This window comes from Lepisosteus platostomus, chromosome 12, assembly GCF_059453375.1.
Source record: "Lepisosteus platostomus isolate fLepPlt1 chromosome 12, fLepPlt1.hap1, whole genome shotgun sequence".
NCBI lineage: Eukaryota > Metazoa > Chordata > Actinopteri > Semionotiformes > Lepisosteidae > Lepisosteus > Lepisosteus platostomus.
Genome location: NC_142622.1, coordinates 33,821,343 through 33,846,093, shown reverse-complemented (window position 1 = coordinate 33,846,093; position 24,751 = coordinate 33,821,343). Strand labels below are relative to the sequence as shown.

Here is a 24,751-nt window from a genome sequence, read left to right as displayed (position 1 = left end):
GCAGTTGCCTTTATCCAAGGCAAATGACAGTGAAAATCAATGAACTGTAAAATTATACTTTAAATTACAACAGGATTTACAAGGCACACAAATAATTAAAATGCAGGCTCCAGGGGAGAAGTTTAGTCTACATTCGTCCGAAACAAAAGCAAAGCGGTACTGTACAAGGAGCAGAAATTATTACAATAACGTATCATTCCATCTAGCACAAGTGCAAGCAAGCGTGTCTTGAGAAGGTGCTGGAATGTCATCAGAAAATGGCACAGTCCTGCTGGTTTTGGTTACAGCCAAGCCCTCAGATACTACATTAAACTCTCAATTGACTTGGTAATAGGATTCATTATAACTGTTTGACAGTTCATAAACATGTGAGAGGTTTCCTTTTCGATCCATCTATCCATTTTTGAACTGCTTAATCCAGTACAGGATTGTGAGGGAGCCAGATCCTAGCTTTGCAAGCAACCGGTAGGCAAGGCAGGATACAACTGAGATGGTCCATCAGACACACAGACAAGCACCCACTCACAGCAGGGGAAATTATTCCAGACGACAATTAACCCATCAGTATCTTTGGACAGTGAGAGGAAACTAGATTTTTAGAGGAAAACCACAAGAATGTGGAGAGAACATGCAAACTCCACACAGATAGCATCCCAGAAATTGCACCCAGGGCCCCAGCGCTGTGATGCAGCCATGTTCATCACCTCTGGACCTACTCAAAAGTGTGGAATTGTATGTTACTTAACAATTCCACACTTTTGGGTAGAAAAAATAACTTTTTTTGTCCAATTAAGGCATGGATTAAGAAGTTGACCTGAGCTGGAATGAAAACCAACAGGTGTGTTTGTCTCCAAAACCAGGACAGGATAAACTACAGATAATCGTATCAAACCCTCTACCCATGTGAATCATATGGTTAGAGTAACATTTTGGTTTTAGCTTGAAATATTTTGGAGGGGTTTAGGATAATAATAATGCTAGACTGAACAATAGACAGAACAGCATATCCATGTAATAATAATAACAATTAATAATTGCTTACACTTCTGGACACTCCACTCAAAGTGCTTACAGGTAATGTGGACTCCCCTCAACCACCACCAATGTGCAGCATCCACCTGGATGTGATTAGAGAATGCAGTTGTGTACTCAGAAGGTGATGATTTTATTTATATTAAAATTTACTCATTGCAAATCAGTTATTTTTGTATCTTCCACCGAACATTGTATCTGTGTAAGAAGTGCAAAATTAAACTTTACTACTCTCAGTACTAATCCAGAAGATTTGTTCTCTCGCTCCCATGATGCTTTGCGCAAGAGTGATGCATTATGGGAATCTTTCAACTAACATTAGAGTGAGCTGCCAAAAATAATGTTTTTTCATTGTGCTTTCTAGCATATATTCGGATATCTGTAGTGTCACATTTATTTTGTTTTTATTTCTGTTACGAAATTTGTCAGGGCTAGTAAAAAATACAGTTTTTTCTTCTGATCTGTAGTGTGCAGTGCCACAACCAGCGTGCCAGGCATGTCCGAAGATCGAGTACAAACAATGAACTTTTTAAAGAAGGCTTCCATTTGTTTCAAAGACATCTGCCCGGAACAATCCCGCTTTCTCATGTAAGTGTGAAGTCAACAGCAGCAGAGTTCATTTGTTTTCTTGTCGAACAGTAATTCATGGCTGTATTTGTTGATCACGTTGTGGATAGTGTGCCTGTGCAGTGTCTTCACGCTGGATGGCAGTGCTTTGCAGCAAATCCGGTATTATTCAAAGCGAGAAGTATCCTTGCGGCCGTGGCTATTTCAAAGCGGACGTTTGGTGCCTAATGTATGCTTGCGATTGAACTTGTTTGTGTAGTTAAAGATGGTGCAGAACCCGAATTTGATAAAATAAAGTCATTTTTAATTGCAGTTGAGTACGATCAAAGAGCTTTCATTTAAATAAGGTAGTCCAAATATTCGCTGCCCTAAGAAAATGCTGAATATCTGCTCTCAAGACCTGTCAATTAAACTGTCCCAATACTGTTTTTGAAAGTATTTCTCTGTATGGCAAATATTTCACATACTCTGAATATGCTTACTTTATGTCTCATGCCAAAGCATGAAAGGAAAATCTGGACAAAAACCTGCTCGGGAAATGAAGGGTGTGTTAGACTTATTGGAAATCAGGGTCCCAAACCCACCCCCCTGTCTGTGGTATTAGATGTCGTGACCTTATCGCTTTGTTTAAATCCGTGAGTGTACTGTATTTTGTGTAAGAAAAAGGGGTCAGGTTGTGCTTGTTTTCGGAGAACACGTTAAGCTGGCGTCGGTGTAGCACTGTTAGCCACACACTTCACTTTCTTACGTCTCTACAGTTACTGAACTATTTACTCCTATTTTAGGATTGTCAGTGGGGCGACAACATACCCTGCTGCCTTCAGACAACATACAACGACAACATACGCTGCTTCCTTCAGACTAACGTGCTTAAAGAGCATTTTGTCTATTCTGGGGGGTGTACGAGGCTTTAAAATAAGTGCGGCTTTGTTTTCATTTAAACAAAGAACAATAGTTTATGTGGTTTTAACGTGTGGACCAGATATTCCTGATATTGTTCCTAGGTCCTGGGCAGTTTTTAGATCTATTCATATTGAGGGCTTCTCTCGGTGCGAAATCCAGGTTTGAAGTTAAGGAGATTTAAAAAAACAATACGTGGAGATCTTTTGGATTTTCCCCCTCCTTCTGAAAGGGTATTTAGCTGAACTAAATGGTTCCGCAATGGAAAAGACTCGAGTTGTAACTGTTCCTGACTAATTTGTACATCGGGCTGAGTTTCCCCAAACCTAGTTTTCATGCGTTTCATCCACTTCTAGGCTTTAATCCAACTGATTTTAATTCAAACCTGGCTTCTCTCCTGCTCTTTTATAGCATTGCAATATGTGTAAAATCTGTTCGGTTTCATTTCTGGACTAAAGCTGATCTTGTTAAAGGGCATAGAGAAGGACTATTTCACAGCAGTAAGGAGTATTTGAATTAAAAAGATGTTAGGGTAAATGCTCAAATATATTCAACATTTCACCCACCTTGCAAATGGACGAAGAAGGCCAAGAGCACAAATATTTTGATATGATAAAAAGATATGGTGGAGGTCTAACATCTTGGCATTTTTTGTGCTGTGAGGTGAAGGGATAGTGATAGAATCTTAAAATGTAACGGACATTTGAAAATAAATAGATGATATAGTAACTCTGCAGGGGTTCCTTAGGTATATGCCCCAAAGAGTGCATCATTCATTGCATTGCAAATGAAGCTAATTTTAGAAACTAGGCGTTAACTGTTTGTAGAGCACTTGTTTACATTAACAGGGATTGGTCAGACAGTGAAAAAACACGCTTCTTATTATTACTTTGTTTCAAGACTGGCATCAATGACAAGGAAAAGAACATGCCCATTTAATCATCTAAAATGTCATGTGATATTCTATATGATTATTTTGCTGATATATATTGTATATTTATTGCTAATATATTGTGCTATAATTATTGTGCTAAATGAACTTTACACATTCCTACTCCTTCTATGGGTAATGGTGAAGTTAAATCCATGGTAACAACAGGGACATTTTCTAAGATTGAAGCACAGAAGATCCCTGGTTCAAATATCCCCTCTCGGTTTGAAATAATTTCAAGGGAACAACAGTAACAAAATCAAAATGAGGTAGTAACCCACATGAAGCACTCGCTTCAATATGGATCACAGGACTGCGCGTTACACCTTTTTTTTTCCCTCAGGCCATAAAACTGCCATTCCTGATGTACTTGTATACAGGGCCTATACTGGAAATATTTATATTGCTCAAAGTTTCCAGACTGAAAAATGCCTACAGCCCCTGTATTCTCTATGTTACATATTTGGGAAAACACCTATAAGAAAATAAGTGATATCCAAGGGCTAGTTTTTTAAGAACATGAAATGTGCTTCTGTAAGATAACATCTTGTGTTGTTATAATGATTTGCGTTTGTTACAAGTGGCTATAGTTTTCATGTCCGTGATATTTATGTTTGTAGTATGACGTTATGCTTAGTCGATAACTTGTGTCGAAGGCCCATTCTACCTCTTGAGACAGAAGTGCTGAATTATAAATCTTATTGGAGATTTGGATTCTTTTTTTTTCAGTCCCACTGGACTAATTTCAGCAACCGAATTCATTGCAAATGGCATTATCCTAATGTATGAAGCTGCATACTAAGTAAAGGATCATCCCAAGTTAATATGCTCCTTTGCATATGTTGCAGTTGACCCACTGTGTGTTGCTATAGTTCCTTCTGACTTCGGCTCTTCCAGAAGGATTATTTGAACACTCTTGTGAGTTGAACTGTGCCTCGTGTTTCTCATTTAGAGGGTTACTATTAGTACTTGACAAAGCGGCCTTCACATACTGCCCATGTTATCAGAAACCAGGAGACTGGTCTTACAGACGCCCTGTTACTGTAATATGTTATTCAGTGATGTGGTATGCATGCGTCAGCTGTATAGAGTCAACCAACTTGAGCAGCAGTCTTGAAACCAGGCGTCACAGGAGAGAATGCCGTCTGCCGTCTGTGGTGAGCTGATTGTCAACAATGAGGGCAGGCCACAAGGAGACGCGTCGCGCTGAGCGACCAGCTACAGCGTTCCATTGCAATTTCAGTGAACGTTTGTGGTTTTATTGGGATGTATTATTGGGTAAATGTTTTCTGTGCTGCAGTGTACTTTGTTTTTGCATTATTCCATTTGCTCAGCATTGTCCTGTTCTGGTTCTGCCTCGTTACTTAGCTGTGTTATCTGAAGTTTAATGAGGAGAAAGTCCCTGACGTGTTGGCTCAGAAACAAGTCTGAAGCAACAAAAATGGCAGTTCTTCAGGATGTCAAGGAGTGTACTGCTGAAATACTGTATAAAGGCCTACCTTATTCTAAGTGCTAAAATGTTTTTTGTAGAATTAAACAATAAAAAAAGAATATTGTCCTAAATTCAAGGGTAATTGAGTACTATGTCCTAAAACACTGCTCCATTTTCTTACTGCAATATCCTGTACTGTTCATTGGCTTTTTTGCATTCTGGAACAAAGTTGAAGAAAATGAATTTTAGAGAGGTTGTTGTTTTTAGGAAGCTGCATGCTCGGCACCTTAACCACCAGACACACTTTCAAAAAATGTCCTCTCTGTATTGAGCTACAGTATATACTGCAGAAAGAGGGTTGTTTCTGGTCTTGGGTCAAAATGATAGTAACATACTTAAAAAGTAGCCAAATAAAAGTAACATAATTATTGTTTCTTTAATGTGAATAAACATTTTTTAGCCATTTAAAAGACGTACATTGAAAGTCTTTATAAGTCGTTAATTTGACAGTGCCAAGACACCTACCTTGCAGTTTGTCTGCAGCGTCTTTTTGTCTTGACCACTGTGTTGTTTGTAAATTGACTTGGCTAATGTAGCATGCTCTAGCTAAATTTAGCTAGCTAAGAGGTTTCTAAGATTAGCTATCAACCATGGTAACACTAGAAGTTCAAAGAAAAATCTAGGTATCTCTCAGGCTTGAAGTTGTCACTATGATTTGAGGTGCATGCTGTGCTGTGAAACAGGGCTCATACAGTAATAGATTATGTCAAGTATATTTCTTCTCTCAAAATCTGCATTTTGCAACAGAACTCATTCGTGTTAGGCTTCAGGGTAGTACTGTTTGCACAGCACTCCGGACGTTGTTTTTAAAAAGCTGTAATTTGACAACATGAACACTCAGCAGTGGGGGATTTAGTTAATCATAGTCTTTCCTTTAGCACGTGTGCCTCATATGTGTGCCTCAGACTTTGAATGTCATTGACCATTTTTAGTTTTTGCTATTAATAGTCTAGGTAACAAAGGTCTATGTGACTCATCAGTATACATTGTTCTTAAGCATGGCCAGTGAACAGCTCAACTTTGCAGTAATAAATTTAATTCTGCATTGTTTGTATGTCATTTCCAAAGTATTACTATAGCACAATATGTTGTCCTGTATAATTATATATAATGTGTTTTCGATTAAAATCTTTTTTAAAAGGCAGTTTTTATGCTTGTCCTCTTGTAATAATCATTGTTATAGAAGCATACGTTTATGGTATGTGTGAATTACATATGAGAAAATTAAAGTGGGCATATATTTATTGCCTGTGAAATTGATGTTTTCAGGTCAATCAGCAAAATGTATTCTTCTTCAAGCAAGGGCTCATTGTATGCGAACTTTCATGTATGTATATGAACTCTCTGTTATGCTGCAATATTTTCATATAGCGTGGATATGTTGACACTAATACATTTGATGAACTTACAACACCTGCTTTTTTTTTTTTGTTTTCAGGAGCCAACAGCAGGAGAAAGGTAAGCTCAAGAAAATATTTCTAAATGCCTTTTTAAGCTGGTGTTCAAGCTGTTAGCAGAAATTGCTGCTAACAATAAGCCTCTTTATTTAACAAGATAAATTATAATTGAGAAATTGTTTTCAACTAGCGATATCCTGGCCAGCAGGGTTTATGCCACTGTTCTGCAGAAAACTGCACTGCGAGAAAAGAACAGTCATCAACATGTCAGTAATGTAACAGGACACGCCACTGTTAACAAGTGCAAGTGTCAGGCAGAAACAATTTCAGTGTACAACAGCAAACACCCTCGGATAAAAATAGGTCTGGTGAAGGTTTTACACCTATTTGAAAATAGTATAAAAGAACAGCAATAGATAATGTAGACGGGAAGGTATTTTCTCAATCATAAACATGTAAATTATTTTAAACCCATTTAAAGCATTCAGTTGGTATGTAGAGAAGGTAAATCAATGAAAGAGTAAAGATCACAGTGATAAATGGAATGGATGCCATGATAGATGTTTTGGCAATTTGGCACAAGACCAGTTTTCCCAAAAACCATTTTAGAGATTATGTAATATTCCTCTTAGTAACTGGAAGAGGTTGTGAGGGATCTGTCAGGATTTGTATACTGCATTATAGGTTTGGAAGTAATTCTGAAACCATACAAAGGAATATGTCAAGAGTCTGTCGAGATGATTGATCCACAAACGTCTTATTTAGAAAAAAAACAGCTGGACAAATGCAATTTTTTTTTTGAAGAGACAAAAGATGAGAGATCGTGTCATTGAGAACTTTTAAAGCTTCTATAATACATCCTTGTCCAGAATCAGAACTAGACAGCATGTAAAATATAATTATTGTCTAAGAAAGGAGCACAATGTCTTGTTTCTCAGTTTTTGCATGAATATAGAAAGGCAAGGCAAAGTGGATATACAGTGCCTTGCGAAAGTATTCGGCCCCCTTGAACTTTTCAACCTTTTGCCACATTTCAGGCTTCAAACATAAAGATATAAATTTTTTATTTTATGTGAAGAATCACCAACAAGTGGGACACAATTGTGAAGTGGAACGAAATCTATTGGATTTTTGAAATTTTTTTAACTAATAAAAAAATGAAAAGTGGGGCGTGCAAAATTATTCGGCCCCTTTACTTTCAGTGCAGCAAACTCACTCCAGAAGTTCAGCGAGGATCTCTGAATGATCCAATGTTGTCCTAAATGACTGATGGTGATAAATAGAATCCACCTGTGTGTAATCAAGTCTCTGTATAAATGCACCTGCTCTGTGATAGTCTCAAGGTTCTGTTGAAAGCGCAGAGAGCATCATGAAGACCAAGGAACACACCAGGCAGGTCCGTAATACTGTTGTGGAGAAGTTTAAAGCCGGATTTGGATACAAAAAGATTTCCCAAGCTTCAAACATCCCAAGGAGCACTGTGCAAGCGATCATCTTGAAATGGAAGGAGTATCAGACCACTGCAAATCTACCAAGACCTGGCCGTCCCTCTAAACTTTCAGCTCAGACAAGGAGAAGACTGATCAGAGATGCAGCCAAAAGGCCCATGATCACTCTGGATGAACTGCAGAGAACTACAGCTGAGGTGGGAGAGTCTGTCCATAGGACAACAATCAGTCTTACACTGCACAAATCTGGCCTTTATTGAAGAGTGGCAAGAAGAAAGCCATTTCTCAAAGATATCCATAAAAAGTCTCGTCTAAAGTTTGCCACAAGCCACCTGGGAGACACCCCAAACATGTGGAAGAAGGTGCTCTGGTCAGATGAAACCAAAATCGAACTTTTTGGCCACAATGCAAAACGATATGTTTGGCGTAAAAGCAACACAGCTCATCACCCTCAACACACCATCCCCACTGTCAAACATGGTGGTGGCAGCATCATGGTTTGGGCCTGCTTTTCTTCAGCAGGGACAGGGAAGATGGTTAAAATTGAGGGGAAGATGGATGCAGCCAAATACAGGACCATTCTGGATGAAAACCTGTTGGAGTCTGCAAAAGACCTGAAACTGGGACGGAGATTTATCTTCCAACAAGACAATGATCCCAAACATACAGCAAAATCTACAAAGGAATGGTTCACAAATAAACGTATCCAGGTGTTTGAATGGCCAAGTCAAAGTCCAGACCTGAATCCAATCGAGAATCTGTGGAAAGAGCTGAAAACTGCTGTTCACAAACGCTCTCCATCCAACCTCACTGAGCTCGAGCTGTTTTGCAAGGAAAAATGGGCATGAATTTCAGTCTCTCGATGTGCAAAACTGATAGAGACATACCCCAAGCGACTTGCAGCTGTAATCGCAGCAAAAGGTGGCTCTACAAAGTATTAACGCAAGGGGGCCGAATAATTTTGCACGCCCCACTTTTCATTTTTTTATTAGTTAAAAAAGTTTCAAAAATCCAATAGATTTCGTTCCACTTCACAATTGTGTCCCACTTGTTGGTGATTCTTCACATAAAATAAAAAATTTATATCTTTATGTTTGAAGCCTGAAATGTGGCAAAAGGTTGAAAAGTTCAAGGGGGCCGAATACTTTCGCAAGGCACTGTAGGTCTGTACCAGTTAGGGTTTGACTCATTGCTGCCTTTGAAAAGATGCAGAACCAGGGCACACTTTCAGTCTGCTGGGATTTCAGCTGTTTTCTAACAGATTGAAAAAGTGGGTCAGCAGGGCGGATATTAATTGAGCCGCAAGTTATATATAAAATGGTTCATCATGACTAGCAGACATAGTACAGTTTTACAAAGCTCGGTTGGCACGTCTGATTCAGTAACAGGGTGCATCATAAATCCTGAAGTACATTTGAACTTGACTGAAATTTACTGGAGTGAATTGGTATTTTTATTCAAATATCCAATATCAGACACACAAGTGGCTTTGTGGAAATGTTACATTTATTCAGTTAACGTTTATCGGTTGCGCAGGATTTCCATAAGTAGAACACATTTTAATAAGTAACTGAAAAATGTAAATAAGTAGGTACATCAGTGGGTAATGATTTTATTTGGAGCTTCTAATTTTTGCTTGCACGTATTTCTAAATTGTGTGAAAGAAAGCCAGTGAGTGGAATTGTTAGAGGCCCTAACATTTCTCTAAATGAGTCTTGATTAATTAAAGTTGACACCTTGGGGCCAAATTGAGAGCAGTGGCAAATTCTAACTTTAAACCTCATATCTGGTAACAATCTTTAAATAAGGTCCATGCGTCTTTGATGGATAGGATGAGAGAAATTATTTTTTCATTTATTAATGCCAGAACAGATAAAAAAGCCTGTTCATTAAAATTCATAGGACATCATTTAGATAACATCAAAGGAGGAAGATTCTCTTTTATGCCACTTCTAATACCTGCTATGAAACAGTGATCTAAACTAAAATCCTTACAAAATAGTCGACTGACCTTGATTTAATGTTGTGTTTTGGTGATTTAGTCAGTTCTAGTACAGTATGTTTGACTGTACTCTGATATAGTTGAATCAAAATGTAGCCCGGTCAAATTTCCTTAAAAGGACAAAAACAAAAAGTAAGAAATCACGTCGAAAGCAATACTGTCTTCGAAGACTGTTATTTTTGAATTGGTACTGGTCCTCCTGTACCATATGGCGATGCTTGCAGTGCCGAAGGCTGAACACTCTGATGGATCTGCAGTTCATCTTTCTCTCGTGATGAGTCCAGTGCATGTCAGCAGTGAGCTGAGATGTATTGCCAGCAGCCAAATCACCCTGCAACTCACAACTGGCAACCCACTGAAACTAAGCAGGTGTGAGACTGGTCAGTACCTGGATGGGAGACCTCCTGGGAAAAACTAAGGTTGCTGCTGGAAGAGGTGTTAGTGGGGCCAGTAGGGGGTGCTCTCCCTGCAGTCCATGTGGGTCTTAATGCCCCAGTATAGTGATGGGGACACTATACTGTAAACGGGCGCCGTCCTTCAGATGAGCCGTAAAACCGAGGTCCTGACTCTCTATGGTCATTAAAAAATCCCAGGGTGTTTCTCAAAAAGAGTAGGGGTGTAACCTGGTGTCCTGGCCAAATTTCCCATTGGCCCTTACTTAATAACCCCCCTCTAAGAATTGGCTTCATTACTCTGCTCTCCTCCCCACTGATAGCTGATGTGTGGTGAGCGTTCTGGCGCACTATGGCTGCCGTCGCATCATCCAGGTGGATGCTGCACATTGGTGGTGGTGGAGGGGAGTCCCCATTACCTGTAAAGCGCTTTGAATGGAGTGTCCAGAAAAGCACTATATAAGTGTAAGCAATAATAATAAAATAATGATAATAATAATAAAGAGAGGCTTCACAGTTCCATAATGTACTGGCTGTCCTTAAACAACGCCTGTAAAAATATCCCAGTAATTCCACATTCTTGGACTTCCTTTTAGAAAGGAAAACAGACATTGGCCATACAATGTATAAAGCTTGAAATGCTCAAGCATTTTTCTAAACGGTTTCTTTTTGGCTTCAAAATTGATTGTATGAGCAGCCTTCTGGTAAATAAAAATTGCTTATTGCAGAGCTAATCGACAACTAGACTGTTCAGCAAACTTTTGGAATTTGTGTGCTAGAGCCTACTGCTGTCCTCAGCATTTCAAATCGGCAGTTTACTTGCTTGTCATAGTACATTTTCCACTGACCTGGTTTCATTGTCAGGTTTGCTAAATAGGACCTACATATAGCTACATATCGCTGGCATATACTTATGTGAGTGCAATGTAGAGACCTGTTAAAAAATAATAATAATGATAGAAAAGATTATATCGGGATTTTGCAAATACTTTTAGGATATCATTAATTGCAGTATAAGAAAGAAATGAGCAAATACTGTATTTGTGCACTATATCGTTTATTGTAGCATGGCCAGTTATCTAGTTCACATACATTTCTTTCCAGAATTCAGTTTTTGTGTCAGCTTATATCCTAAAGCTGTTTGTGATTCATCGTTTTTCCGGTGCGCATGTTGCACACTTGGCAGAAGCAATCCAATCTTCATTGTTTTGTTTTAAATCAGAGTTGGCTAATATTGCTTGTATATCTGTCTCTAAATATTTTGCTGCCTTTAGTGAGGGAATGGGCAGTATAAACAAATTCCGTTTAGAATTGTTTATATTGTTTGATAATGATGGTGACAGTCCGTTGTTTATTCTTAATTTTAGCGTTAATGGGTTCATCTATAACTTGAGTAAATGTTTCCACTTTTTTTAAATCAAGAATATTATATCTCAGTTTGACTTAAGGGTAGTTTAGTAGTTCATTTCTTTTACACATCCACAAAAAAACATTTGCATGCACTTTAAAGGAGAACGTGATGTAAAAAAGTATTAAATGTGATCCCATCTCACCTCTCTTTGTTGTAGATGGCGGTCTTCGGAATCGTTTGATTTGCCCATTTTGTTTCCAGTGGCGCCTTCCTGGTAACCACAGAGTACGATTCAAACCAAAACAGAAGTCAAACCTCCAGATACAGAAGATTATAAAAATGGAGGCAGCACAGAAGACTCTGAGCCTGAAGCAAATGAAGATTTTGAGAAGGTTTAGGAATTCTACCAGCACAATGGTAAGGCTCATGAGAGACCATGGTCAGAAAGCACACAAATTATTGTTGTTAATTTAATTTTTGTATGCAATACAGGTGGCCAGTGTTTCAGATATCAAATTAATATTTTAGTGTATTTTTTTTTATGATTTGTAAAGTTTTGCAAAAGAAAACTTTTAAACGGCCATCACTCAATGTAGTGTTGGTTTCTTTTGTAATTCTTGACGTACAGAGCCTCTATTTCCATAATGCATTAATTGTGTGCTTGATTGCTGTGTTGCAATTCATTTAGCAGCATGTAGAAAATGCAATTTTTCATTTTCCAGTAAAACGTGTTTGTAAAGGGAGCCACTATTATAAAATTTCACCTAGGTTTTACATCTAGTGTAGAGGATTTGCAGTTCAAAGGTAAAAATGAAGTTTATTTCTCTTCTCGCACTTAAGGTGTATTTCTTATAATTGTAGAAAACAATGTAGTACACATGGTATCAGTGGTAATAAAGGGGGTATTTAAAAAAATAATTTTGTGACATCCTTATTGTTTGCAAAAAATAATAGAACTGTAGTTAACCATGTCAAGAAAGTATTTTGTATTAAGGACTCACAGAAAGAAAGAATTCCCTGTAATAATACTCCTTCACTCTCAATCAGATGCCAAAGTGGTGTGTTTCCTCCCCTTAAACACCTGAGGCAGTGCTGATTCCTTTCTCACTACTTTCAGTCTTCAAAACTGGCTCTCCTTATATCTGCTTCCTCTAATATTATGTTAGGAAGGTACCAGTGTAATGTTACTCTGCCCCTTAAAGAAGAGCTGCAGTTTCTCAGTCCAGGTTGGCAATGTCATTGACTTCTTTTTTTTTTTTACTGTTTTGTTTTGATTTTCCAATTGATTTCTAGTCCCAGATGTCAGAAAGGAAACTTTCTCCAATAGCCAAGTCAGTCATCAAATTTATTTTCCTTATGGTCTATACCAGTCCGCAGGGTAGTGAAAAATTCACAGTCTTAATCCGAAAGGATGGGGGTAAGCAAGCTTTAGTGAAAAATTTGTATTTATTATGTTTTGATCTCCAATTCTAATTCGACCACATCAGTGAGGAATTTCCCAAGATAATTCCTTGCGGTTGTGGGAGATGGATATTTATTTTTCGCTCGTACACCTTCGTGTTACAACGTAAACCCATTATAATTTTAATGGGATTGCAATTTTGCAAATGAGTTATCATTTTGATGCACTCTGAGCCTTAGTCATCCTGATACATTTCATCCTCACATAAAACAGATTTTAAAATCCCCTTCATTTTCTTGTGTTTTTTTTTTTGCTCATCTGCTGAAAACACTAAAGCGTACCTAAGAAAACAAAATATTCTGTCTCTAGCTTGAAGGACATTCGCAGGATGTTCTCATGATTTAGAAGAACTGTGCATGTAAAGTGCATGTATTTCCGTAAATTTACAAAGCTTTCTCACTTACCTCCCAAAAAACATTAAAGGGAGGTAAGTTGAGGACTTGAATTTTATGAGCTGCTGTCATTGCTTTTCTGTGAACCCCGTTGCTCCCCAGCCACTGAACTGAACTGAGATTAAAGCCACAGCAGGTCATTCCTGTTTCCATGCTCCAGGCATGATGGCTTTCTCACTACAGAGAGTGGTCAATATCTAACAGTTTTCCATGCCTTTAGGCTCAGACAGCACATGACATCGATCAGTCAGGTTTCCTCGTTTTCTGGTCCAAGAGTTCACATGTATATGACAAACCCTCAACAGATAATAAAAGACAATGAGACCAGTTCCAGTGTCATCATCTCAAACAGTTTTGCACACACAATTCTCCTTATTCACAAGGGACACATTCCTGAACCGTCTGTGAAGAAGGAAAAATGTTTATACTGGGGGAAAAAAAACTCTCATACTTATTTATATCTTGTCCATACAGTACCTCATACCTTGTGCAAATCACTATAAATATGCAAAGAATATGACAAAGTATTGTGTTCTGTTCTAAAATGGAATATTAAGGAAATGAGTGTTAAACCTATACCCTTTCAGTTACTGAGTGAAGTTGTCTTCAGGAAGATGTGATAGAGCTTGAGAGATTAGATGAGTAATGAAGAGGAAAATTTTGAACTGAATAAGCTTTTTTGAATAAGCTTCGGGCCTCTGAGAATGTTCTAGAAGCTTAAAGAGTGCCTCTCTCTTTTTTTTGCCTTGTTTTGTTTATATTTGGTTTAAGTGTGTCATGTTTAGTTTGCATTATAATTGCCTTGAGCAAGAAAAAGAAACTGCTTACACCAGTAAAACATTCACAAAGTTATGGTGAGAAGGACAGTCTTTTTTTGTTGCAGGTGCACTGACATTTTATTGCACAGACATACCATATGTAAATTCATTAGGTGCTTAATTTGATGTAAACAGATCTGATCACCAGGCAGTTGCATAAGTAGCCACCCTGGAACAGAATACAAGTTGTATATCAGCAAATGCATGTTTTGCATGAGGTTGAGAATGATGTGTTGTGGGTTTCTGTCTCGGGTCCTCTTGCAGAGCCTGGGCAAGCATGTGCCTTTTGACTGGTCTGTTTCAGCCCTAGATGTCATGTAGTTCCAGTCTCATCCCATAGATCAGTAGTTCTCAAACTTTTTGGACCAAGTACCACCCCTGATCAAACCAAAGCATCCAAGTACCGCCTACGAATCATCTTCTCATAGGAACCCCAGAAAATCTCAATGACCAATATGGGCACGCGTGCCTGCACACACTCACATACATGTATAATAAATATTATAATAATAAACTTTATTTGATATAGCACCTTTTAAAGGTGGCTTCTCAAAGTGCCTTACAGAATGACAAAAGGAACAACAACAACAATTAAAAATAAACAATAAAAAGCACTATTTCAGTGAGAGGGGTGAGCCTGTTTAGTCGAGCAGAGCAGTTGTGAATTGGTCGAGCCTTGATACAATTCACAACAGAGTCTTAACTGATTTTAAATTGTCAGGCTTTTTCTTGACGGCCAAGGCCTCGCGGTGGATGCTGCAGTTCATATCTGGTGGGTTATCAATGTGATATTTGGATGCTGCAGTTCATATCTGGAGCAACCTCTCCTGCAACTACACCGCTGTCTCGGCTTGTCATCGCTCTAGCACTGTATGTACAAACTCTGATGCATTTTATCCAGTCGATGCCGTTCTCTTTGATAAATTCATTCAAAAACTGAACTATGTGCTCTCCTGTAGTTCCTGTTGGTAGCGGCTTACAGAACAGAAAGTCCTCATGGGACATGCCCTTAAACTCGTAACGAACGTAAACGTGCAAATGGGCCAAATCAACGACATTTAGAGACTCATCAAATTGCAGTGAAAGCATCTGCTCATCTTAACGCGCTCTATCAGCGTACTTTTGACATCATCCGCCATATCAATAATTCTATGAGTGACTGTGTCTTTCGGAGAGGGGGCAGCAGGTCGAGCTGTCTAGCAGCTTTTTCTCCACACATAATACGTGTCAACTCTTTTGCCAACGGTAAACAAAGTTCTTCACAAGTAGTGTGGGGGCTTACTAGCTTTAGCAATCCGCAAGTTTGCATTTTTCCCCTTTCCCATTTCAGGAGTTCGTCTCAGAAGTTAAAAGAGGTTTTTATTTCATGTGCATGGGAGCGAAACGCAGAGACGCTCAGTGTATTTTTCTCAAATTAACCTAGAACAGTTCTTAAATATTGTTCTGTTATCTATCTTGCTTTCCTGTGCTCCAAAATCACACACATTCTCCTACCTCCCTATTTTCTGGACATAACTTTTTTTTTAAAATACAATTGGCCACTTTCGTTCATAGCACGCATTCCTATACAATGGTATGGAATTATATAGTAGTTCTTGTGTTCACTCAAGTATTAGCGCGCTTTATCGTAGTACCTTGGCTGCGTATTCGACACAAGCTAATTTTGTTAAAATAGAAAATATGAAAACCCATCCCAATTTTGCAGCACACACAACAAAGTTCCAGGGTCATATGGCGTACCGTCTTGCGGCACCTCATACCACAGTTTGAGAACCACTGCCACAGATGATCGGTGGGGCTCAAATTTGGCGAATAGATTGTTCATGGCTCAGCTATCAAATTCTTATCTATAGTTAAGCTGCTACTTACCTTAGAGATCCCAGGACTTAAGAACTGCTGTGCTTGGTGGTCAGGTTGCACTACAAAAGAAGTCCTCCTGCCCAGGCATCACACTTTACCTGCCCAACAATCTCAGTGAGGTGTCACTAATTTATAGTTTTCCAAATTATGGCCTTATGTTGCTGGACTGTGGACTATCACCTTGATATTGGATGTTGCAGGCTGTGAACACCCAAGAAAAAGAACAAAGTCATTGTTCTCTCAAATATATGAGGCAAATTGATTCCAATCTTTCTTAGTTTTTCACCAAGCTTGACTTGCAGCGTGTTAAATCACCCAATTTGTGCCAAATCAGACCACCCACTAAAGTGTGTTGCTTATGCAACAGTCATTCATCCAGTGCTCAAAATGCCACCAAAACATTTAATCAATATCCCAAATGTATATACTTCGCAAAGGAAATGCTGGGCTGATAGGCAGCTGTGTATAACTGAAGATAGTTGAGAGCTTTAAGGTTTGTGTTCAGCCGTGGATGAGTGTGCTATGATAAGAGTCAGGCTTAATCAAGGAAGGGAAAGAGGCAGAGGAGAGTATGCTTACATTCCTGCAGTTGAGTTCACAGAGTGCCCTTCAACAGCTGAAGAGTCAGAAGTCTTCTGAAGTAGCTGATAAGCACAAATAGTGGACAAGGCAGGGAACTTGACTTTAAATTAGAGGTCACATTTCTATATACAGCAGTTTCAGGGTGACAGTATTTTCTCAGGGTCAAAGCATTTGGCAGTGATGTGAGGAAAGCTCAGATGAAAGCAGTGCTCTGGGAATAACACTTCTTAGAAGGTACATTCAGTGTGTTTTACAGATTATAGGCAGAAGGGAGGAATTGCTCAGAAAGGCTGACTAGAGATTTTTTTTACCTCTCCAGTTCTATTTACTTGTTCAAATTATAAAGCAAAGAGTTTATTTTGATTTTACTTGCAAATTGACCTTCCATAAAATTTCTGTGTTCTTGCAAAAAAACCCACAATTGTATAATTGAACCCTTCCTTCACTCTTTGAAACTTCGCTAAATTGCTAAATGTGCAGACATCATACAAATCTTAGTTCACGACGTAAAACATTTTAAGTGAGTGTAAAGCTGAGGAAGTTGAAGTGTATTTCAATTTGATAGCTGCATGTATTTAAATGGGATGTTCAGAAGCCATTCCATGGTGATGATGATGATGATGATGATGACAATAGTTATAATAATGTCTTGTGGTCATAATCATCCCTACACTTATATAGCGCTTTTCTGGACACTCCACTCAAAGTGCTTTACAGATGGGGATCCCCTTCACCACCACCAGTGTACAGCACTACCTCGATGATGCTACAGCAACCATTGTACACCAGTACACTCACCACACACCAGCTCTCAGTGGGGAGGAGAACAGAGTGATGAAGCCAGTTCAGAGATGGGGATTATTAGGAGGCCATGGTTGGGAATGGCCAGTTGTAAATGTGTAACACGCCAGCTCTTTTTGAGAAATGTCCTTAGATTTTTAATGACTGCAGAGAATCAGGTGTTATGTCAGGGCTAAGGTTTTATGTTTAAAAGGTGTAAAAGGATGGCAACTTTTTTAAAACAAATCTCTAGAAATGTTGGTTTCCTTCAAAGTCCAACAATATCCACAAGAAACTATGCAAAGCAAGTGCCCTAACACTTAAAAACTTAAGAAGGTCAGAGAATTTGGTGTTCACTTTGTAACCCTATTTTCTTCATTGTTTGTGCACTCTTAAACCACAACGTCCATGGAATTGTTAATAAAAAAGGTTGTTTTGGATGCTGCTTCACATTCAGCACACTGGATACTAAGGACTGATGAACAAACAGAGAGGTTCACTTTAAAGATATTATTCCTGTTGTACCTGAATTAAAGGACAGTTAAAAGGATTTGCCAGGACTTCAGTTTGTCTGAAAACTGTATCTCAGGACTGTTCTGTTTCCTGCTCACAATATTTGCTATTCAAATCACAGAATACATAGACTACAGCCTTGATGGACTTTTCATGTCTGATTGATTTAGTTTTGCATAGAATAGAAAATATATATATGCACAAGATACAAATGCTAAACTAAAAAAAAAGAGCAAACAAAAAGCAGTGATTGAACTGACTGTTTTGAATATTAGAATTTTTCTTCTTGCCATAAATAGTAGTTAAAAACACTGTTGCAACATACACCAAGTGTTGTAAATAAAAGTAAAGTTCTCTTGGTGCTTCCAACTGTAGCTTCAAAGTAGGTTTTACAGTTTTAAATTAAACGTGAAAAATAAATATAAAAAATAGCTGTAGGCTATCTTCAGAAAAATCGTCTTACAGGGTGGGACCACAGTAACAACTGCATTGTCTTTTGTCACCCAATTAATTTATTAATTATACTTTAATAGATGTTTGTAAAAAGTAATGGTCAGTTTTCAGAATGTCAGCTTGGCTTTAAACTATTCCTTATTTCTACAGATGTCGATACTATGGATCTAGATGTCATGACAGAATGCAGTTCAGTATTTTTTCCAGTTGGCCTTTTAGCAGTCAAACAATATATCCAGCTGTTTTTACGGTTTCACGGTATCTGTTTATGCCTTTAAGGGGTTTCATCATGACAAATATCCCTCCATCCATTTCCTAACCAGTTCTTCCAGTTCAGGGTGATGGTGGAGCAGTGGGAACAAGGCAGGGTACACCCTGGACAGGATGCCAGCCCATCACAGGGCAGACGGACACAAATCCACACACACTCACTCACAACTATGGCCAATTAACCTGCAATTATGTCTTGAGACTGCAGGAGGACACCAAAGAAACCCAAGCTAACACAGGGAGAACATTCACTCCACAGAGATAGCACCCCAGATCTGAAATTGAACCCAGGGCCCCAATATTGCGATGCAGCAATGCTAACTACTGCGCGAACGTGTTGTCTATCATGACAGTTATGTAAAAAAAATTTAAGTAAACGTTTTTCATCTTTTTCCTGTGGCTAAAGATGGACCTTTAGGAAGTTATTAATATAAAACGTTCTTCTGCTTGTAAATACATCTCAACATCACCAGCTCTATAGAAAACAATTTTGATTACTGAGGTTTAGTGTTAATGGCTTTTTAATTCTTCAGATTTTTTTCTTTGGAGAAGCAGCAGCATGATGTTTGTCATTAGGCTGTTTTGTTTCTTTATTATCATGCAAATGTATTCTTTTAAACAGTTGTTAATGCTTCCTGTTATTAATCAGATATTGCTAGTCTCAGGAATTATTTCCACCCCTGCACAGCTCAGTTATGGCCTAAGTGATATAGATCTGGAATTGGTTTTCATTATAGAGGCATTGGCTCTATGATATGTTTTCCTCTTTCACTTTTGTACAGTATATTCAAGGGCAATCGCTTGCCTGGAGGTGGACTCCATTAAGGTCATTCTTTCTGATCCCCACCAGCACTTGGCAGCGTCACTTGTGTTATTTTTGATTTGCAGTGTATTATTAGAGACAAAGAACTCACTGGTCGGCTTGATTGCCTACAAAGCAGTCTGTGACAATTGCACCAGGGTAGACCCATATCTTTTACTGTGAGTCTGTGGTCTATTTTCTTAATCACACTCATATTTCAAGTCCTTAGCAGAGCTGATTGCTGTTCTGCTTCTTCATGAGCAAGATTCTTTCACGTTTGGTTCATTAATCAGATAAGCAATAGAAGTTGCACTGTCAACTGTACCCATTCCTGAGTTCTTATCCAATTCTGAGTACAGTTGTAGAATAGTTTTCTTAAGTAGTCACAGTACATTACTGGACAGCTAAGCAAATACTGTTTGCTTGATCACAGAATTGACTTCTGTAGCAAAAGATGGTAACCTTTATATATCACTGCTTTCATGCTGTTACATCTGTGTGGCATATATTTTTAGCACAATCTAAGCTTCTTATTTATTTTATTTTATTTTGCGAAGGTTTGGTTTAAGGAATTGTTTAGAAGATAAAATAACCGTTGTAGTCATGTGAGCCTTGTTTTATTTACATGTTTCCATTGTTAGTTGGTGTCATTTTGGAAGTGTAATGCCAGCTAGATTAGGCATTCTGCATAGCAGGGCATAAACTGGAGACATGGTGGCACGTTCGAAAGTGTATCTAAAGATAACGTCTTCAGCTCTATGTGTGAGAGAGCATTTCTGCTTTTTCGTCCTTCTATAATAACCTCCAAAAGTGTTCATACCCTTTCTGAACGGCACCTAAGTTATATTTATTCAGCATGAAAATAGATTTATATAATATTAGCATGTATAAATACAACTTCCATCAGAAGTATACTATATGTATACATTTATATTGATTAAATATATTCATTACCTTGCAATCAATATTTTGTCAATCATCCTTGTACTTTTGATAGTCATGAGGAAGCACTTTCTGTAGCCTTTTCTGATTCTGAAGAGTCTGAAACTTCGGACGGGGAAATATAGAGACCGTCTTCAAATCCACCGGGGTGTGGCCCGCACTCAACTCAAATCATAAATGTTTAATCAGAAATTGTAATGAACAATCGATAACACTGATATTTATGCTGTCTTAAGCATTTTGTCAGTTGGATGCAGGCTTTATATTGTTATCCTATTGTAAAGCCTGTTTCCAGAGTCAGCCAACCCTTAAGAAGTACAAATTCACTACTGTTCTTCACAGAAAGGGCAACATTCTTTTTCAGTGTGAGTTTCATAATTCTGTGCTAGTCATTCTTCTGGTGAGACGGTCCAAAAGCACAGTCTGTTTCATCCAACTGCTTCACTTGACCCCGTTTAGACTTAGGAGTCAATTAGTTGCTAATGAATGCTGCAACATTTGATGAATGCCCGTATCATGTTTTCTAAGTCAACATTGGTTACTCTAGAGTTCTAACTCGGTTCCCTCTTTCAGTTTCAGTTCTAAAATAAAATCGTTTTTCATCCATTTAAAAATAGCATTTTTTAATTTTTTAATTTGTTCTTCTGTAACTTTCAGTGACATGATTTTGGATGACACATATAGTTACAACACTACTATTGATTGAGCAAGTAAGTTTGAGTTGTGATTTTAATTGATTTCATATTAGATAGAAAACAGTGTACAGATTAGTTTTGCTATAATTGCAATATATCAGAATAATCTAGAACAACAGCGTATCCATTCCTTAATTTTTGATTTTCTAATTTAAAAATAGTTTGGAGTATTACTATTGGAGATAGTTATTTTTAGATTCACAGTGCATCTCTTGTTAAGTATATACATAGTATTACTATGGAGTATTAGTTTGGAGTATATTACTATGTGGGGAAAGCAAATCCTGAAAAGTCTGAAAATTGATTTACAGTACCCCACTAGTTTTTGTGGAGGCAGCTCTTAAAACTGTCCTACAGTCATTTAAGAGTAGATAAATCAACCATGTAATGCTTAATAAAAATATTTTGGTAATATTTCCTAAGAGCATCTGGTCAACTAAATTTATCTATAGTATGTAAAAATCAAATCAATGACTTAAAACCACACACACATAGGTTTGTCAAACCTATGTTACAAAAATGCTGTTGTGCAGTAGAGAAAAAGAAAATCATTTATTTCCAGTAAAGCCAGATTGCTGTCTAGATCAGTGCCTTGAGCAGGGCAGGAATATTTCCGACATCATTTGGCAAAGACGGGGAAAGGGGGATGAATGAATTTTCCACAGTCCCACCCAGTGGTGATTGATTGGCTCACAGCTGTGCGGCTGTACATTATATAGAGCAGTAGTGAAAACAGGAGAGTTCAATTTTATCTGCTAAGATCATCCTTCCAGTTGTAACTCGTCATGGCAGCTTTTGTTTCGGTGAGTTTCTTCCTATGAATCCAATTTTAAAGCAGTTATTTTTATTTCAGTTGTTAACTGACTGGACTTGTTGTACAGTAGCACCTTCTTCAAACAGTACGTGGAAGTTAACTTTTGGGTTTTAGAATCCTGTTCGATTTGTTTGTTTCATTCCTCTTTCAAAAACGTTTGCTAGGTTGTTGTTAATCACAGAATATAATATATCATCTCATCACTACACATTAATCAATGTGCTGATTGTCCACTGTACAGTAATTAATGAACTGTTGACATTATAACTTAGTTTAACGTTCATGTTTACACTTACAATATTAGGTTTCAACTAAATCATAACTTGTGCTTTAATGGGATGATATAAATTTCATAAGAATTCCTGAAATGTAATAGTTTCTTCTTTCTTGGATAAGGACATAAATGTATAGACAAATGATTTAAAAAGCATGGTATTGCTGTGTTAAACCAATTATTCCTGTTCCATACATATATTTAAAAAAACGTAATTAGATTTTGCTTTGACATCATCTTCACAAGTTCAGACTGATGGCCGCCATTGTGTCTACATTTTAATGTTAATTGAGTTGTCAGCTGTGGTTGAGAAAAAGTTGTTGCATAATTCAGTGTACAATAATCCTGTATTATTTTTAGTTGGTCACCTGTTACAACTGCAACAAGACCTCAAGACAGGGTGGTGTGAGCAGAGACTTCTTGACGGGCTTTTCCAAGAACCTCAACACTCCACGTAGTGTGACTAGACAGAAGACACCTGGTCTCACTCCACAGTCGGCTAGCAAAGCCTCTACACCACTCCCCAAGTCTGCTTCAAAAGGCAAAAGCCCAGCTGGTACCCCAAGGTAATATTGCTTGTGTTTGGAATAAGGATTTGGAAGAGTACTGCTTTCCGTAATGCACTTGCACAGAAGAGAAAGAGTGGCTGAGAAATATTTTGTTGTGCACAGTATGTTCATAGGATGCTTCCTAAATCAGGAATTTGACCTGGACCTTATTTAGTGTATTAGTGCAAAGGTGCTTATTATGAAGACATCTGCTTATACAGACAGAAGTGGGATAAAATGATCATAACCACTCCTTTCCTTGAATTTCCCTTTTGTGACTGTAACATGCTGGAGTCACATAAACCTCATGGAGTGAAATGTCTCTTCGCAGGTCAGCGTCCTCAGCCCCTGCCAGCTCCTCTTCCTCCAAATCGGCCAGTGCGAAGAAGTTTGCCTTTTCGAACCTCAAGAGACTGCTAGTCCTTGAAGAGAATGAGAAAAATAAAAAAGGCGGTCTACAGGACTTCCTTTCTTCACTTTGAGCAATGCGAAGCAGAACCATGACAAGAATTTTGGCAAGTGCAGGAAGCTTTTTCCACAATAATATTTTAACACTTAAATGTCTTTTCAATTGTAGAGATCACAATGGACTTTTACAGAATTGTATTTTTGACACATCTTTTCTTTTTTAAAAAAAAAAAAACAATAGTTGGTCCTATGAAGATGCTTCTTTGTGGACTTTGAATGTACTGGCTATAATGATGTTTTAACATAAATTCTTGCTTGCATGTGAAATAAAATGACCAAAGACTTTTCGCCTTTTTCTGATTTCAGTATTTTTATTCTTGTATAGTAAACTTTTATGAAGACTTTATATATAATTGAAATAATGTTGTATTTTAGTCCACTCAATTTGAAGTGGTACAGTATATAGATCAGCCTTAATCAGCTTTTTTAACAGTACATTAACTTTACAACAGATCAAGACTATATTATGATTTGCTGGGTTGTAAAAATTTAAGTTATTTCATTTTTCACTTCTCTGAAATTGTACAGCTTTTATTCTCAAATCAGTTGTTTTTTTAAAAAAAAAAAGATTTTCAGTGTTATATAGTTTGCAGTTATATTGTTACAGCCACAGGTGACTAGGAAGTTGTGGGTAAATGAAGTGTCAATCAGCAGTCCAGAAACACACCATAAAAGATCCGATCCAGAAAAAAAGGGTATAAAGAAGAGAAAGAAGGTCAGACCACAAGAGAAGAGTTGGAACGAGAGCCCCTACTTCATGATCATCCAGACAAAACTGGATTAGAACTAAGTAGTTGAAGCTTGCTATTCTGTATTTGAGGGAACTTGGGCTTCCTGAGTCATGAATACCTCTGTTAAACAGAGCCTTTCCTGTTTGGGGCTGCATTTTTAGAATACAGAGATAGGCTCCCATTTATTTTGTGGCATCTGGGTTTGCAGAGAGAGCTAATTCACAGCAGAATGTATTGCATTTCATTTAGATGGCAGCATATCTCTGGCCTCTGTAGGCCTTTTTTAAGAGTCGAAAAAGTGGTAGCAGTCTGGGGTTTTCTGGGTGATTGGGATCACCTCGTCTGGAACACCTATGGAATGCCTTGTACTGTATGTGAACTTATAAATACAGAAACGTGTGTGTTGTATTTATGTCGTGTGTAGTGTTTGTTACTATTGTTAATAAATATTTGTTGAACCACGTTTGTCTGGTTTACTACTTTTTTCACCAAAGCTGTGCCTCTGCCTCTGTGAGAAAGAATTCACGTGCCTCTAACTATACCAACCACTCAGGTATATTTTGGCAGAAGTTATTAACAAGTTGGGGGTTTTGAATATCTGTTTTACCTATTGACTAATCCTGTCAGTCAGTTCCTGATTTGTTTCTACTTTTGGTTTATTTTGTCCAGACCCAATTAAAAAACATTAAATATTTATGTGTGTCATCGACAAGTTATGCAACTTTAATTTATCCTGTCTGCTGCTATTTTCCCTTATATTTAGCTTTAAATTCTTCTTTTCACATTCCTTTAATGACATACTAGGCTTTAAGGACCAATATAAATCGATACACAT

At 37.9% G+C, this 24,751-nt stretch overlaps 1 protein-coding gene and 1 long non-coding RNA gene across 3 annotated transcripts in view; one reads left to right on the top strand and one right to left on the bottom strand.

The window, feature by feature from the left end:
* Positions 1-5,441, bottom strand: part of LOC148651439 (uncharacterized) — a 34,836-nt gene extending 29,395 nt beyond the window's left edge. The window contains exon 1 of the long non-coding RNA XR_015925754.1: positions 5,388-5,441. This is a non-coding gene — a long non-coding RNA (uncharacterized LOC148651439). The remainder of the gene's footprint in view (positions 1-5,387) is intronic.
* On the top strand, positions 1,320-24,377 carry rmp24 (ribonuclease MRP subunit p24). Of its 2 annotated transcripts, XM_088601712.1 has the most exons (6): positions 1,337-1,355; positions 1,500-1,620; positions 6,361-6,380; positions 11,730-11,929; positions 22,530-22,735; positions 23,049-24,377. In XM_088601712.1, coding segments are annotated over exons 1-6 (699 nt in total). In that variant the 5' UTR covers positions 1,337-1,354; the 3' UTR covers positions 23,200-24,377. The 2 variants fall into 2 exon arrangements, with proteins under 2 accessions (XP_088457839.1, XP_088457838.1); XM_088601713.1 differs by having other exon boundaries at positions 1,320-1,620.
* The last annotated feature ends 374 nt before the right edge of the window (positions 24,378-24,751 follow it).

Excerpts from the sequence above, each read along its gene's own strand:
- rmp24 (XM_088601712.1), top strand. Across the intron at positions 6,381-11,729 it reads GAGCCAACAGCAGGAGAAAG|ATGGCGGTCTTCGGAATCGT; the intron begins GTAAGCTCAAGA and ends TCTTTGTTGTAG. Across the intron at positions 22,736-23,048 it reads AGCCCAGCTGGTACCCCAAG|GTCAGCGTCCTCAGCCCCTG; the intron begins GTAATATTGCTT and ends GTCTCTTCGCAG.